The sequence below is a fragment of the Marmota monax genome, unplaced genomic scaffold, assembly GCF_021218885.2.
Source record: "Marmota monax isolate L192 unplaced genomic scaffold, Marmota_monax_Labrador192_F-V1.1 WCK01_AAM20220418_F8-fsc00043, whole genome shotgun sequence".
NCBI lineage: Eukaryota > Metazoa > Chordata > Mammalia > Rodentia > Sciuridae > Marmota > Marmota monax.
The window spans coordinates 12,877,672-12,893,212 of NW_026691982.1; the positions used below are offsets into that span (position 1 = coordinate 12,877,672).

General features: G+C 38.8%; 1 protein-coding gene across 4 annotated transcripts in view; it reads right to left on the reverse strand.

The window, feature by feature from the left end:
* Positions 1–15,541, reverse strand: part of Mipep (mitochondrial intermediate peptidase) — a 190,796-nt gene that overhangs the window by 37,960 nt on the left and 137,295 nt on the right. For 2 of the 4 annotated variants that reach the window (XM_046447939.1, XM_058580741.1), the window contains one exon: positions 7,205–7,469. The exons of the other annotated variants lie outside the window; for them this stretch is intronic. In XM_046447939.1, coding sequence (XP_046303895.1) covers positions 7,372–7,469 — 98 coding nt within the window. In that variant the 3' untranslated portion in view covers positions 7,205–7,371. Of the gene's footprint in view, positions 1–7,204; positions 7,470–15,541 lie in introns of those variants that run through there. 4 annotated transcript variants of the gene reach the window in all.

Consider the following 15,541-nt stretch of genomic DNA (forward strand, 5'->3'; position numbering starts at 1 on the left):
AAAAAGCAAAAGGACTTTAAGGACACACAGTGAGCCATAAAGAGCCATCTGTGGTATGGAACTCGCTAATTTAATAAACAATCTGCAAACAATGAGAGCACTATTAGAAACATATTGTGCTGGGCAGAGGTATTTACACTGCTTATCTTTAATCTTTCTCAGCAATCCTCGTTTTGTGCACATTTACAATCTTTGCTCTTAGTACGCCCATGCTTTTTCTCCAACTGTAACAAATTGTTTAACCTAAACCTTGCCTCTCCTAAGGCGTGTACCCCTGAAGACGCCATTGGTCTTGGAAAGAAGGGAGTATAGGAGTCTTGGAGGACTCTGGATGGAGCCTGCCCTGCCCTCCGGGCAGCGAATGGTCCTTTTGAATCAAGGCTAAACACTCATTCTGTGCTTTATTCTATTCAGCTCAGATTTTTAAACTTAGGATGCCTTTGCTGGCGAACAACTCTGGTTCATCCCTCCATGTGGCCTCTGTGGCTGTGCTGACAGCTCTTCTGACATGCTGTGGTGCCAGGTCATCCCATAGCCCATGACCAGAGTGACCAGGCCTTCTCTCCACAACCCCCACCTTTCTTCTTTGTAAAAATAAGAAAGCCTTCAACTAGCTCTATATGGCAATCACTAATGATTGAATTTGAAAGGAATATCTGAAGAAATAGAAGCACAATCTGGTACTTTTACTAAATTTAATGAGATTTAATAATTTGCCTTAAAACAGTATTTTTTTAGGAGTTGGAAAAACTTAAAATTGAGATGTTCAGAACTGGTGGACTTCGAAACACAGCCTGACAGGTTCTAGCTACAATGTATGACCCTTTGCATGTGAAGATGTTTCCTACCTGCTCCAAGCTCTTAGTAAACAGCCCCTCCTGCTGCATGATGGGTAAGAAAGAGCAAAAATAACTTCTTTGATGCTGAGTCAACATAAAAAGCTGTGAAGAAACTTTCCCCGAGATGTTTCAGGTGAGTGTTTGCTTCCTGGAGCCTCCCATCTTCTTGCCCAATGAACTAATAGGTGATTTGTATTTGAGTCAGAGATCTGGGTTTTGCCACAAAGAGCTCTCTCCTGGTAGGTATGCCTTTTCTACAAAGAATTCACAAAAAGTATGTTGGAACAGAAAGTAACAGCTGCAATAGGTCAAAAGAGGTTTCTACACAAATCCTAATGGAAATATACAGCTGTGGTAGGATTTCTTTGTTGTGGCTGGTTTGGTCTTGGTTTCCTTGGTGTCCTATATAAATTCCAAACAACACGGCACATTTCTTGATAGGTTGTATCAGTTGGAGTTCTCCAGAGAAACAGGACCCATATCCAGATACACTCATGTGCACATGCATGTGCATATACACACATACACATAGCTATAAAGAGATTTATTATGAGGAATTGGCCATGTGATTATGGAGGCTAACAAGTCCCAAATTCGGCCATCTGCCATCTCCAGACCCAGGAACTCCATGATGAAATTCTAGTCTGAGTCAGGAGAGCTGGTCTCAGTCTGAGGGCAGGTGAAGACAGATGTCCCAGGTTAGCATGTGGACAGGAAGCAAAAAGGGCAAATTCTTCCTTCTTCCATTTTTAAAAAATTCTTTTTAGATCCTCAACAGATTGGATGAGGCCCACTTACATTAGGGAGGACCACTGATTTACTGAGTCCCCTGATTTAAACACTGATCTCATCTTGACACATCCTCATGGAGACTCCCAGAAACAATGTTTAATCTGGGCACTCTGAGGCCCAGTCAAGTTGACACATTTAATTAACCATCATATAATTTTTGTAGATTCATCTTAAAGTAGTGATAAGGGCAAAAAGGAAAAATTTCATAACTTAGCTCAGTTGCTTTAAGTGATAACTAGATCTGACGGAGTGTTTTTGCTTTTTTGTTTTTATTTATTGTGATGTGGGGGATCAAACCCAGGGCCTCACTCATACTAGGCATCTGATGTATTTTTTAAGTTTCCAGGGAAACCCGAATCCAAATGTGAAATTTCTTCTGTGTTAAGCCTGCTACACAGTTTTTCCTGATAGTTTCAATCCCCTGGACCTTCATAGCCAGACTACACAGGGGGGCTTTATTGATTTTCTGATACATATTTGGCAATTGAGTTTGGCAAAAAGGAAGCCACAATGAGTAAGACATGTTCCCTGGATTACAGATAAATAATGAACACATTAAGTATGACAGGGAAGGTAAATACCAAGCATGAGGGTGAGGAGCCAGTGAGCCAGTGGGGCTCCACATGAGCAACTTGGAAGATGGCAATGCCATTGATCAAGAGAGGAACTTAGGAGTATTTGGGATGGAAGATGAGTTTGATTTTACAAGTCAAATGCGATTTGTCTTTAAGACATATAAGTAATGTGGACCATTTGAAAAAATTTCTAAAAAATGACATGCCACTTGACAACCCACATGGCACCCTGGAAAAGAACATGGTTTTTTGTTTTGTTTGTTTTTGAGATGAGATCTTGTTTTGATGCCCAGGCTGGTCTCAGACTACTGCACACAAGTCTCACAAGCAACTGCATCTATAGGCATGCAACACCACATCCAACTATGTGCATTTTGGAAGGGAAAATGTATACAACGTTCTGTTTGGTACTTTAGGTCTCCCAAGGTGAAGTACACTTTATGTTTATGCAGTTGACATATTTACATATCCTGAATCTTTTATGTTCCTGAATCCTTTGTTATTTTACATTATAAAATGAGGACTTCTTGGAGGAAGTTGGAGCTTTACATGTTGTCAAGGTCTATTAACCACAGATATCTTGAGTTCCTTTTTGAGTCAGTCTTCCAATTCATACCTGTCATTTATTTCCAAGTTTTACTTATGGCCAGTTCCTTCTAGGAAGTGTCTGCAACTGGCACCCATATACATTTTATCATTGTTTTTGTGTTTCGAGATGAATCTCCTTATGTTTCCAAGCTGAGCTTGAACTCCTGGGCTCAAGTGTCCCCTGTCTCAGCTTTCTGAATAGCTGGAACAACAGGTATGTACTAACACACTGGGCGAAGGCGGCTTTTATATCATCTCCTCTAAGTGTCACTCTGTTGGTGATCATTTCCCCCAAAGATTGCCGGAGGAGAAAATGTTTATAAGCATGACAAGCACAGTGCTTGTGGACCTGCAATCAACCTCTGACCATGAGAGTGTTAATGGTCATGCATCTGAATTTCAGTAAGGCACTAGAGTGAGTTCTTCATTATTTTTTCATAGATTGAGTAGAGGACTGTTACCTGGATGACAGTTCAAACAATGCAGATGAAGTAGTATATCAACCTTAAGTGAAATCTCTGATGGCCAACCACGACCTTGTACCTGGTTCCCATTTCCTATACATTTTTTCTAAATCAAGACTGAGTCATGATTTAGATAAAGATGTAACTGACATATTTACCAATCCTACCTTGCCATCATCATACCATCTAAATTCTGGTTTACTGATAAATATTCCAGAAGGTTTCTGCCTCTCCTTTCACCTCTACCCTTCTCTGAAACAAGTTCTTCTCTTTGTCTAATGGGTAACATCATCTTTTACTTCACGTCTGTCCATGGGCGCCGATGCCCCAAGCAGGAAGATGGCGCACTGCAGAAGGCCAGGTGGCTGGGGTGGGTCATGAGGTCAGTCAACACTCCATGGTCCTGTCAGGGTGGACACTTAGGAGCCTGAAGAAACATGGGTATTTTGTATTTTCTTGATTCAATTATGTTAAATTATATGCATCTAGAAATTTGTCCATTTCTTCCAAATTTTCCAGTTTGTCAGCATCCAATATTTCTAAATATTCACTAGTTATCCTATGGATTTTCATGGTATCTGTTGTAATATATCCTTTTTTTTGTCTCTAATTTTTTTATTTTGGATTCTCTCTCTCTCTCCCCCTCCCTTTTGGTTAGTTTGGCTAAGAGGTTACAGGTTTGTGGATTTTGTCTGTCTTTTCCAAGACTCTATTCTGTTTCTTTGGTTATTTGCTTTGTTTTTCTAATTTCTATTTCATTACTTCTGCTTTCATCTTTATTATTTCTTTCCTTCTACTGATTTTGGGATTTTTTTGTTCTAGTTTTTCTAACATCTTGAGACACATCATTATTTTATTTATTTAAGCTCTCTCTCTCTCCCCCTCCCTCCCGCCTCCCTCCTTCTTATGGCACTTCTAGCTATAAGCTTCCCTCTTAGTACTGCTCTAGCTGTACCCCATTGATTCTGGTATGTTGTTTCCATTTTCATTTGATTCTAAGAATTTTTTAACTTCCCCCCAGTTTCTTCAGTGACCCCACCGTTCATTCATAAGTACATTGTTCAACCTATATGTGTTTGTATAATTCCTTAGTTTCTCTCTCTTGCTGTTGATGTCTAGTTTCATTCTGTCATGATTCAATAAGCTACAAAAAATTACTTTGATTTTCTGTATTTGTTAAGATTTGCTGTATGGACTAAAATATGATCTATTTTGGAAAAAGTTCCATGTGCTAATGAAAAGAATGTGTGTTCTACAGCTGTGGATGGAATATTTTGTAGATGTCTTTCAATAATTTTTAAAGCTGAGATGTTTCCTACACCCTCCTATTATCTGAAAGTGTCACTTTGCATCACTGTCTTTACCTCTCCAAATTTTTAAATTGTCCCCTGGCCCTTAATTGTGATGACCAATTGTATTCTGGGATGACCACAATTTTTGTTTTGTTATAGGTAAGTCTGTTACTTTTAGTTGAATGCTTTCAGTAATTATTCCCCAGTCATGTGAAAAATGTCAATAGATACTCCCAAAGTGGGATGGGTACTATAGTCAGATATATTTGGAAAATACTGAGTCATGCATGCAATGCTAAATATGTTCAGTAATCTTAAATTTGCTAATATGTGCAATGAACTTTCAAGGTTTCTGTGCATTTAATGACAGGATCTTTATGAGTTTATGAGACACTAAGGAACAGTTCCTCAGAAGTGTTCTGCAAAGCCCAATTTGGGATACGAGGGGTCATAATTTTATTTATATGTTACCTCTCAAAAAAGCAGAATGTTTCTATGTGTTGGATCCTTTTACTTTTCTGGTCTGAAATTCAGAATTTTTCTTTTTAAAATATTGTGCATAATATTCATAAAATTTACCGTTTGGGGCCCATTCTTAAATACATGGGTTAGGGGCATTAAGGATATTTACAGTGATATTTGTTGTACAAGGATATTTGTACAACCATCAAGGATTCCCCTTTTAAATTCTGCACTTTTTGTTCTTTCCTGCTCAAAAAAACTTTAATTCATTGCATAGCATTTATTCATGGGATCACTTATGAACTGCTGTTCGCTGGTTTGGGAAAACAGGAGGAGTACAGAAGAATTTATTTCTGGTGATTCCTTTGGTTCTCATTTTCCTGGCTTCATTCTCTGTAGTTCTGTGATTCAGAAGAGGTGCCTTTCTACCCTGCATCCTCACCATCTGCTGCCATCACATCCCTTTAACCTGCATTCTCACAGTTTATCAAGCTCATCTTGACAATTTTGCTCTTTTCTGCTTCTCTATGTTCTAAATCATTGTGCTGTGGTTTTAGTTTCTCTGAAATTTTTTTTCTTATTTTACTTATCTCCCTCCTCAGCTTATCTTATTGTCTTTCCCCCTTTGTTTCTTCTCTATGGATTTCAGCTTCATAAATATCATGTTTTCTGTAATCTCAAGATACCAGAAAGATTTTCTACAGTGTGCTTTACCTCCTTTTAAAAATAATTTTCAAAATTACAACTTCCACACCTTCCAGGTGACCGAAGAATGTTTCCTGTAGGCTCCACATAGATTTCCTTTTCTGTTTCCACTCAACTGAAAAAAACATTTATAAAGACGCAGGGGTTTGTCACTGTCGGGACACCTGGAGTGGTGAAAGCACCTTTTCAGATTTGTCTGTAACTGACTGGCAGGTGGAGTTCTCTAAGTCCATTTCCCAGAACGGAGCTGGCATCTGCTAGTGCAAGTCTGCAAGGATAAGATCTTTCCCTCCCTAGCTCAATACTGAGAATAAATAGGGTGGGACACAGGATCAGTTCTATGCTTCCTCGGGCACTGGCACTGGGGCACTTCCTATTGCCAACACCACCCCAACCCCTTTCCCGATTTTGCTTTGGGCGCTGAGCAGATGCCATGGCCAGGATTGCCTTGCTCTCTGCTTGTATGTTTCCTGTGAGCTGCAGTTTCCAAGTGTTGCTGTTTAGAGAAACTCAGAACAGGAGGAGCAGGAAGAGGGATAAACTGCAGCATTGTGGCTGCCACAGAAGCCCTGTCCTGGTGGTATGCCAGTCACTCTGCTTTTCAGTTGTTGTAAATTTGGATTTGCACATGTGGATAGGAGGTGAGAAAGGAGGAAGGGTCAGGGCCCCTGGCATCCAGGGGGACTGGGCATGAGGCTCACTGATGACATCTCTTCATCTGGTCCCATCTGTTTATGAGCTTGTAGACACTCCTTCACAGTCTGTGAATAGCTTGAATGTGTGTCCTACTTTGGGAGATTTTGACTCTTCCTGCTTCATCGTTGGTCATTTAGTGAGAAGCAGGAAGAGGCTGTTGGCAGACAGCATTTCAAACTGAAAAGCTATAATTAACTTCTTGACTTTAATGGTGGGAAAAACCCATTAAATGGTTTCTTTCCTGATATTAACAAGAATGCAATAACACAGTATGCAACAGCAGAAAGCAGCTAAATTCTGGATAAAGAAAGACACAGTTTGAATCCTGTTCCCTATGTACCTGTTGCTTGACCTTGGCAAGCCAGGAAAGTATAAGTTCAACATCTCTCACTCCTGAGTCCATCTGTGTAGTCTCTGAACAATTAGAAAGGTCAATGCAAGTAATTACAAGTAATTTGGAAACTGTACTTGTTCCTGGTTACTGTTACTCAGAGTGTGTTTCAGTCTAGTATAGTGGTCTTAAGAAACGGTAATTATTTAAAAAACTATGTGTGTGATCCATCTGAAGACTGCTTCAACCTGTGTCCAAAACCAAAATAATTTTGCTTTTCAACTAAGTCTCTAAGTATTAAAGATCAAAAAGAAGGAGAAAAATTTAGGGGAAGAGTGATCATAATACAGCAATGCCCGAACTTTAACATGTAACACCTTCATATAGAGTGTAGATTTTACTAGTTTGCCTGAGTAGATTACCATATGTCCCAAATTTGCCATAACAGGTGAAAAGCAAGTATAATTCAAACAAGTTATTTATTTCAAGTTCCATCAGTTTAAGGTTTGTCAGGAGTTATTACATAAGTGAATACTGAAATCAGAAATGAGTTCTCACAGCAATAACATTTGTAAGAAATGGTTAATATCTACATGACTTTGATTTAAAAGATCCAAGGTATTTCCATTATTTAGAATCCATGAGGAAAGTTTCAAAATCCAGATCCAAGTCAGAAACAAGGGCGTTCACAAAGTCATCAATAGAAGGACACTTCTGAAGCATACCTGCAACCAGAGGAGATAAGCACCACATTATTGGGGGACACCAGGAGGGACAAGGACATGGATTCAAATCAAACGCTCTGGCTTTTCAGGAGAAGATTTGGCTCTGTAACGTGACTATGAGGCTATTTCATAAAGCCCTGGGTACTATGAGGGCCCTGAAGCTATTTTTTTTTTTTATTTTAAAGCATTTTTATTCTTTAACCAGTACTTAGCTTACAGATTTAGGCCCAAATATATTTCCCAAGACTTTTTGTTACTGAAGCTGTCGTTAGCCAGTTGGAATGATGTTAGAAGACTGAGTTTTCTAGTTATGTTTGACTGGTATGATTCAGAATATAGTAAGTTTAATTACTTACTGAGTTTTATTACTGAGTTCTACACACTTCAAAACCAATCAAGTGTAAATCTTACATCAGAATCAAGTGACTGGCTTTCCTCCAGGTCCCTGTCTTAGAGAACTCATACCTTTGGAAATTACTAATTGTGTAATATACAAGTCACTGAAAAGCCCTGATACTCAAATTTCCTCATCTGATATACACCGTTGTTATAAACTAAGAAGGAACAAAAAGCAACAAAGCGCTGTCTGGCAAATTAAATACAAACCTCAATTTATCTATGTTCTTCACTCCAAGGAAGTCAAAGGCAAAGATTCATGAAACCAATCTTGTTGCTTCAATCTATATTCTTGGTTTCTTTAAACCAAGGACTGAAGAGGCTCTGTACTGACATTTAGTTTGAGGGATCAATCCTATAAAACTATTTCCAATACCAAGACTTTAAAATATTGCCAGAATATTCTATTTTCCTATGTAATCTCTGAAGCAATTTAATAAATGGGAATTGAATATTTGCTGGGTGTAAAGGCAAACTGCGAAAGGGGGTACCCATGTGGGGAAGTTAACTTATACTTATACTTCAGCTAGGAACTAAAATGTAATGGTTACACACATCAGTGTAAAGGATAAAATTATGAAGTGTCTAGAAGAAGTGTCATAGAATATCTTTGAGATGTAATAGTAATGTTCTATATCTGGATAGTGATTTGAATTATATAGGTACGTACATGGGTCAAAATTAATTGACTGGAATGTTTAAGATTTGCGCATCTTGTCTAAAAATTTTTACCTAAAAAAAAGTAAACAAAAATCAAGTGCTAATGAATGCATTATGTGCCAAAGTGTCTAGTGGTAAAATGTATTGACATCTGCTACTTACTCTGAAATGCATTAAAGTATATGACAGATTGATGGGCAGATAGAAGGAAGAACAGATATAAATATTTCAAAATGTTATTATATTGAATTTTTATTTTATAGAACCCAAATGGCAAGCATTTGAGTGTTAGCATATTATTCATTCAACTCTGTCAAATGTTTGAAAATTTTCAACATAAAATTTTGGTAAGAAGTGAGTTTTGGATGTTAACAACATAGTCATTGGGAGAATAGACTGTTCCAATGGGGAGATTCAGGTTTGTGAAGATGAGATCTGAGCAGAAACTTAAAAGTTGAGGAGGATTTAGATTGAAATTTGGGTCTTTTAGGGAGGGTACAATATAAAATACAAAATGTCTGTTGGACACAAAGTTACTGGCTTTGTGGTGTGGTTAGCCAAGAACAATCTGAGCTCTGAACCACTCACCAATGGGACAAGAAGGGTAAATTGAGCTGGGGCACAGGAAAAGCAGGACAACAAAGAACAACTGCTTGCCAAATTTAATAAGCAAGGGGATGCTCCATGTGGAGATGTCCAATCTGCAGATGGCAGTGAAAATGTAATGGTCTGAGGAGAGTCCGAGTCTAAGACATGGATGTGGTCATTCCCACCAGGTGGTGTGTACAAGACTGGAAACAGGCCAACATAAAAATGGTAGCTCTAAATCCATACTCGAAAGCCACTAACTAGGCCTAGTGTAGCTGACAATAGCAAGAATATTATAATATTTTCAACTGCAGATCAAAATATTTTCATCCTCATTTAAGTTCAAATTTTAATGGCTCCATCTTAGGAGTTAAGCAGAAGTTACTGGAAGAGAATATCATTGCCATGGCTTAATTTGTATTACTAATGTTCAAAATGCAATTTTCTTTTACACAGTAAAATAATTCTTATGGATGAAAGCAGGTCTCTCCTTTTATCCAGATAAGTGACTAATGAGGGGAATGCTGGTTCTCTGATGATCACTCAGGTTGCACATTTACACTGTACTTTCTAGATGAAGGTTACGTAAGTAGACTCAATCTGATTATAAATCAGTCTTTGCGCATTTCCTATGTGCCAGGTTTCTTGATGCAGAGCATATTTGTGGAGAAAATATTTAGACAGGGCTTTCAGTCAAATGTGCTAACCCATTATACCGTTTTCTTCCTTTTAATATTTGAAACATTTCTATAATTACAAGACTGGTCGTTTATAATTAAATGACTAGAACTGTCAGAAGGTAAAACCATTTATTCGGAGCCAACCTATTCAAGTAAGTATGACCCTCCTATTCCTTTGAAGTGGTTCACTTCAAATCAACCAACTGCCAACATAAATATGACCTTGCTTTCTCCTCGGCAGACAGATATAACTAGCACGCTTCCTACTCCAATTTCCCATCTGAACCATTTCTGCATTTTAGAGAAGAGAGACTATGGTAACCTGAGAAAAACACACTTGTAGTCTTTTCTCATAAAATATGGTGAGAGCTTAAATGGCTTGGTAATTTTATCAGTGTGATTGCTAACGATGAAAGTTGCAAAAAGGAGATCAGGACCTGAGGGGAACAAGAATAACAGTTAAGTACAAAAATTCTCTGGGTACATTGTTACAGTAGCCTCACTCTGATTAGATTTACATGTTTTACAAGTGTCAACATGAACAAACACCAACACAGAGATTTAAAAGAAAAATCCAATGTTTCAGGTAGTTCCACAATAAGAAAAATTGAAGTTGGCTGGTATGTGTATAGTCAAAAAAAATTCTAAGAACACTATGTTGTTTTTTTTTTAAAGCTGAAAACGATATCCCCTTTGTCTACAAGGTTTAGTTTTAAAATGGTGATAATTAGATTTGTACTTTCTTAGGACCTTCTTGAGAATAGATTGGAGCTATAACTCTGTAAGTGGGTGGAGGTGGCAAATGTATTTATTTCATGGAAGAAACAACCCAAATTTCAGGGGAAATGGATGTGTTTTTTTTCAAAAGGATTCACAAAAACAACTTCACAAATGGAAAGAGAAATGTGTCAACAGCAACAGAAGAAAAGCAAAACTGCAACAGGACACATGTTGCCCATATTAGTTTGTGAAAAGGAAAATAGTGAGTTAAGTTACATCTAGTCATCCTACTCACAGGGATAGATAATAAATAATTAGTAGTTAAAGAACTACATTCTTACCGCTCATAGTGGTGTGTTTCATAAGCTTCAAATACAGGGTGACTATTGTAGGCCTGACTAAAGTAAATTATGATGTCAAATGGGTTTCAAGACTAACTCTTGAAGCAGTTAAGGTTCCCAAGTTGCACTGTGTGCTACTCCCCCAAGTGGCTGTTGACAGGAGCTCAAAATAGAGTGGAGAGAGATGCCACCTGAGGGGACTAACCTAGACAGCTGGTCTAGAAAGAGTTTGTCAGAGATCACCATCTGTACCACCAACAAATGACTAGAGCTACTTACAGCGTGTTTACTGAGTGCCAGGCACTATACTAACAGTGCTAACTCACTTGCTCCTCAAAGTGCACCTGTGAGGGACCCACCTCACAAACAAGATGACAAAGCAGTCATACAACTCTTAGGTTTGTTTTTTTGTTTTTTAACCCTATCAATTTGATCCCAGATCCCATGCTCTTTAGGAACTATGATATATTCCTCATGCATTCAAATTCTATAAGATAACATACATACATAAATATGATCCATATTTAAATATCAGCATTCTTGTGTGGAAAAATACTGAAAAAAAATCCCCTTGTTTCTGCATGATACCCACGACCCTATGTAGCCAACTTATTCAGGGTCCCCTTAAAGACAACCAAAATGCTCATTGGTTCTTGAACAATTCTGTTTTATAGCACACATTTTGAATAGAAACAAATTGGATTCTGCTGGGAGGGCAGCAGGGGTATTGGCTTTGCTCAGCCGTGTATCACTGGGACACTCATGGACAGGCACTCACTTCATGACATATCAGAGCACAATGCTCTTAACCTTGATTGTGGCTGGAGTTCTGGTCTTGGCGTGATACTGGCAGAAGTGGTGCCTAAGAGTTTTGCACGTAAGGATGTTTTCTGGGTGGCCTCCAAGTAACTGTGGCAACTCCTTGCAACAGAAGCCCTTACATGTTTAAGGGGCTCCTATCTATGCATATTTCCATGCTTCACCTAGAAAAATTTCTGCCAGCTCCAGTATGAATTCAATACATGTACAAAGCTGCAAGTGAACGCCCTATTATTGTGTAATACACCAAATAATCTAACCAGACCTCCATTTAAAAATCAGCATGATCATGGCCTGAACTCTTTAACTCCTTAAATGGCCTTTTGGATGTATGACTAAATATTACTTCTTACAAACATGATTGAGAGCAACTGGTTGGCAGTTTGAATATGCCTCTAAACCAACCCTGCAAAGACACAATCTTGTTCTGGCTCCCTTAACTAAGTGCCTGGGCTGAAATAGTTAGTGTATTGTTTAATTTTTAAAATATAGGAGATTGCTGGGATAATTAAAAAAATATTAGAATTATTTTAAGCCTTGAAAAATAAGTAAAAGAATTGCATCTCCTCTCTGAGTCTATTTCATATATTGCTTAATACCAACTAAGGATGCCCAACAAAATAAATATGATTGAGTTTGATAAAAGTTTAGTAAAAGATGAAGAAGGATCAATTAAGTACTACAAACAGAACCTTTATTAAGGGCTCATCCATTCATTCATTTCTCTCTATCAGTACCTGAGTGCCTAATGTGATTTTTAAGCTGGCAGGAAAAAAAAAATCACACATTATTTATGAAGAAGATGTTATTCATTTATTTATTTTTGTGGTACTCTGAATTAAACCCAGGGCCTTGCACATGCTAGGCAAATGCTCTACCATTGAGCCACATCTCCAATCTCACAAAGATGTTATAAAATATACAAGAATTACTGAGACTCTTACAGGAATTATGATCTAATGGGTCTAAAAGTAGAGACCAATCTTATTGGTGGTACCTGAGGACTAGTTAGAAATGCAAATCATTGATCCCAGCCAAGATGAACTAAATCAGAACTGGGGGTAGCCCTGCAATATGTGTTTTAACAAGCCCTCTCAGGGTTTCTAGAACATTCTAAAATGTGAGAATTGCAGCTCAGAAGGACTGGAGGAAACCTATTAAACCTGAAAAGTAGAGGTGGATATTCTTCTGACAACTAGAACTTGAAACATACTGCACAAGAAAGATGTGATTTTCTATTTAACTAAACTTAAAAAATATTTCTCAAGTGAAATTGAGAACAATCACATCAAGCAAAATTAGAATTTATGTGGGACACTGTTCAAAGTTATGATGGCTAAGACCCAAGGGCATAGCTCAACTAGCTGGAAAAGCACCTAAGTGGTCAAGTGGATTTGCATAAAAATAACCTGAAAATCTGTGGAGGATTGGAGGCGGCCCAGGAAGCCCTGGCAGAACTGTGGAGTTGTGTGGGAGCTGTGGCTCTGGACTTGCTAATTTGCTTAAGAAGTCTCCTAGATGGAGCACTCTTGGGAGGCCAGAGCAATATTTTTATTAAAAAAGATTTAAAAACAAGATATATTTTGGTTACCAGCAACAGGGCTTTGTATTTATCAGTTATTGGCTCTTCTATGAGGAAAACACTTCTCAGAAACTTCTTTCATATATCAGTTCAGCCTGTTCTGAGCTTGAAAATCAGGTGTCAGAAGGCGCCCTGGTGGAGTTCCCTCTCCAAGGAAAAGACTGATAGTTAGGTCAGGCACTGGAGTCTGTGGGGTTCTGCTAAAATGGGGTTTTCATGGTGTGCCCCTTAGTAGAAAGGTAGATAGGAATTGCCTAGGTGTGGACCCCCTGTTGGAGTTCTGAAATGACAGCCTCTGCCTGAATGCCAGGCTCTAGCAACCCTGCAGCTGGCAGAAGTGTAACCATTCTTTATTCCATTTGGACTGAAAATCTGTTCTTGGAGTTATTAAAAATAAAATTTACCCAGTATCTAGGTGCCAAATACTATGTAAAACAGCAGATATAAGTAAGGCCCAATTTCTGTTCTTAGAAAGTTCATTAGCTGGGGAGAAAATTGCCAAAATACAAATGTTCATGGAAAACAGAGGTATGTACCAGGTACAGAGATGGTACAGGAGAGGCAGTGATGAATAACTGGGCATGGACAGTCAGGAGATGTCACAGTTCTATGAGGAGGCAGAGAGTCTGTGAGGAATCATGTAGAACCAGTCACCCCAGACTGGAGGCTGGGTTACAACCCGGAATAGGGCCCAGGTTGGATGGAGCATAGAGGAAAGCCTTACTGGATGCTGCTCATTTTTCTATTTTGACACCCATTTGCTGTCTTGTTAGAGGAACAATTTTACTATATGCTCACGTGAGGGTGATTTTGTTCCCCAGACGGCATTTGGCAACACCAGAAGACATTTTTGTTTGACACCGTGGAGTGCTACAACTGGTGGCACCATCCTACCATGCAAAGGTCAGGCCCCCAACAAAGGCATATCAGATGGCAAACATCAACACTTTGCTGTGGGCTGATTAATACAGCCTGATGGGAGTCTTCATCAAAGTACCCCTCTGCCTTCAGGTTGCTGACCAGGACAGTCAGATGTATTCTTCCTGGAACTGGAGCCTGAGCAGATTACTGGTGCCAGACCCATTCTGGCACCAGGACTTTAAAGAAAACACCGGTTCCTTTCTAATCCCTGTTCTGATTTCTCCCTTTGATTCTGTGGCCTCCTCCATATTGTTCCAAAAAAATGCGTCTTCTGTTTTAGTAAGCCAGAGTTGGTTCTTTACTTCTTTCAAGAAGAGTCCCAATTGAGATTTAATGATGTCTGGCAGACATGAACATTTTTGATTAAGGACCAACTTTGCCAAGTTTGTTCTAAGGAGAGGATATTTTTCATTTAAATGATGCTGTCTCTTCTTTGATAACTAAAGTCCAGGTGAGAGAAATGACAAATTTAATGCCCAATCTCTTCTCTCCCAAACAGGAGGTGTTCCTGGCTAAGGCGAGAAGAGAGAGTCTCAGTGCCACACAGCCTGGACAGGGATGTGGAGTTTGGTTAGGAAAATGTAGGGTGGGATATCTTGATCCATCCTTGGTGGGTCCTCCTGAAACTGCTTCTGTCCTTGTGGAATCAGGGAAGAAAATTTCCATTCAATCCTGGGTTTCACAGATCCAAGTTCCCAAGAGGTGAGGTTTGGGTGCTCTATATTGTAGGTCAGGTGAATAAAGTTCCAACACAGATCAGAAGTGGCCAGCATTTACAGGCCAAGGTGGCCAGGAAAACTGGCTCACTGGTTCTTTAAAAGCAAAGCTAATAGCTAATCACTGTACTTGGTTTAGATTAATTAATTGTATGCTGCTCAGACAGGTTTAATATATTTGAGGCCTGAAGGTATTTTAGAGACAGTTCAGTGAATCAAAAAGAGCCTCAGGCTACATGAAGAAAATGTCCTGGGGGACTCCTAGTCCTAGGAGACTCACCAGCCCAGCTTTGAAAATAAACAGAGGAACTACCCTAGGATTCTAAAACAGCCAGAGGGGCACTATGCTGTCTTGAATTTAGAACTGAATGGAACATTATCTGGTATACTGTGGCCTTTTATAATTTAAAATGACAGTTTAATTCTCTTTTGACCAAACAAAAGTTTTCCTTTGAAAGAATCCAAAGGAGGAAAACAATCCTTTTTTAAACACAATTTTAGATATCTCTAAAGGCAATATATCCTGATGGTTGAAGCAAGTGTTTGGTAAGTTATCACCCTGGGTAAACCAACTGGGGTGAAGGGACCTCAGTCCAGTCACTTAACTTCCCTAAGCCTCATTTCTCCTGTAAGTGATGAAAAGTAAAAT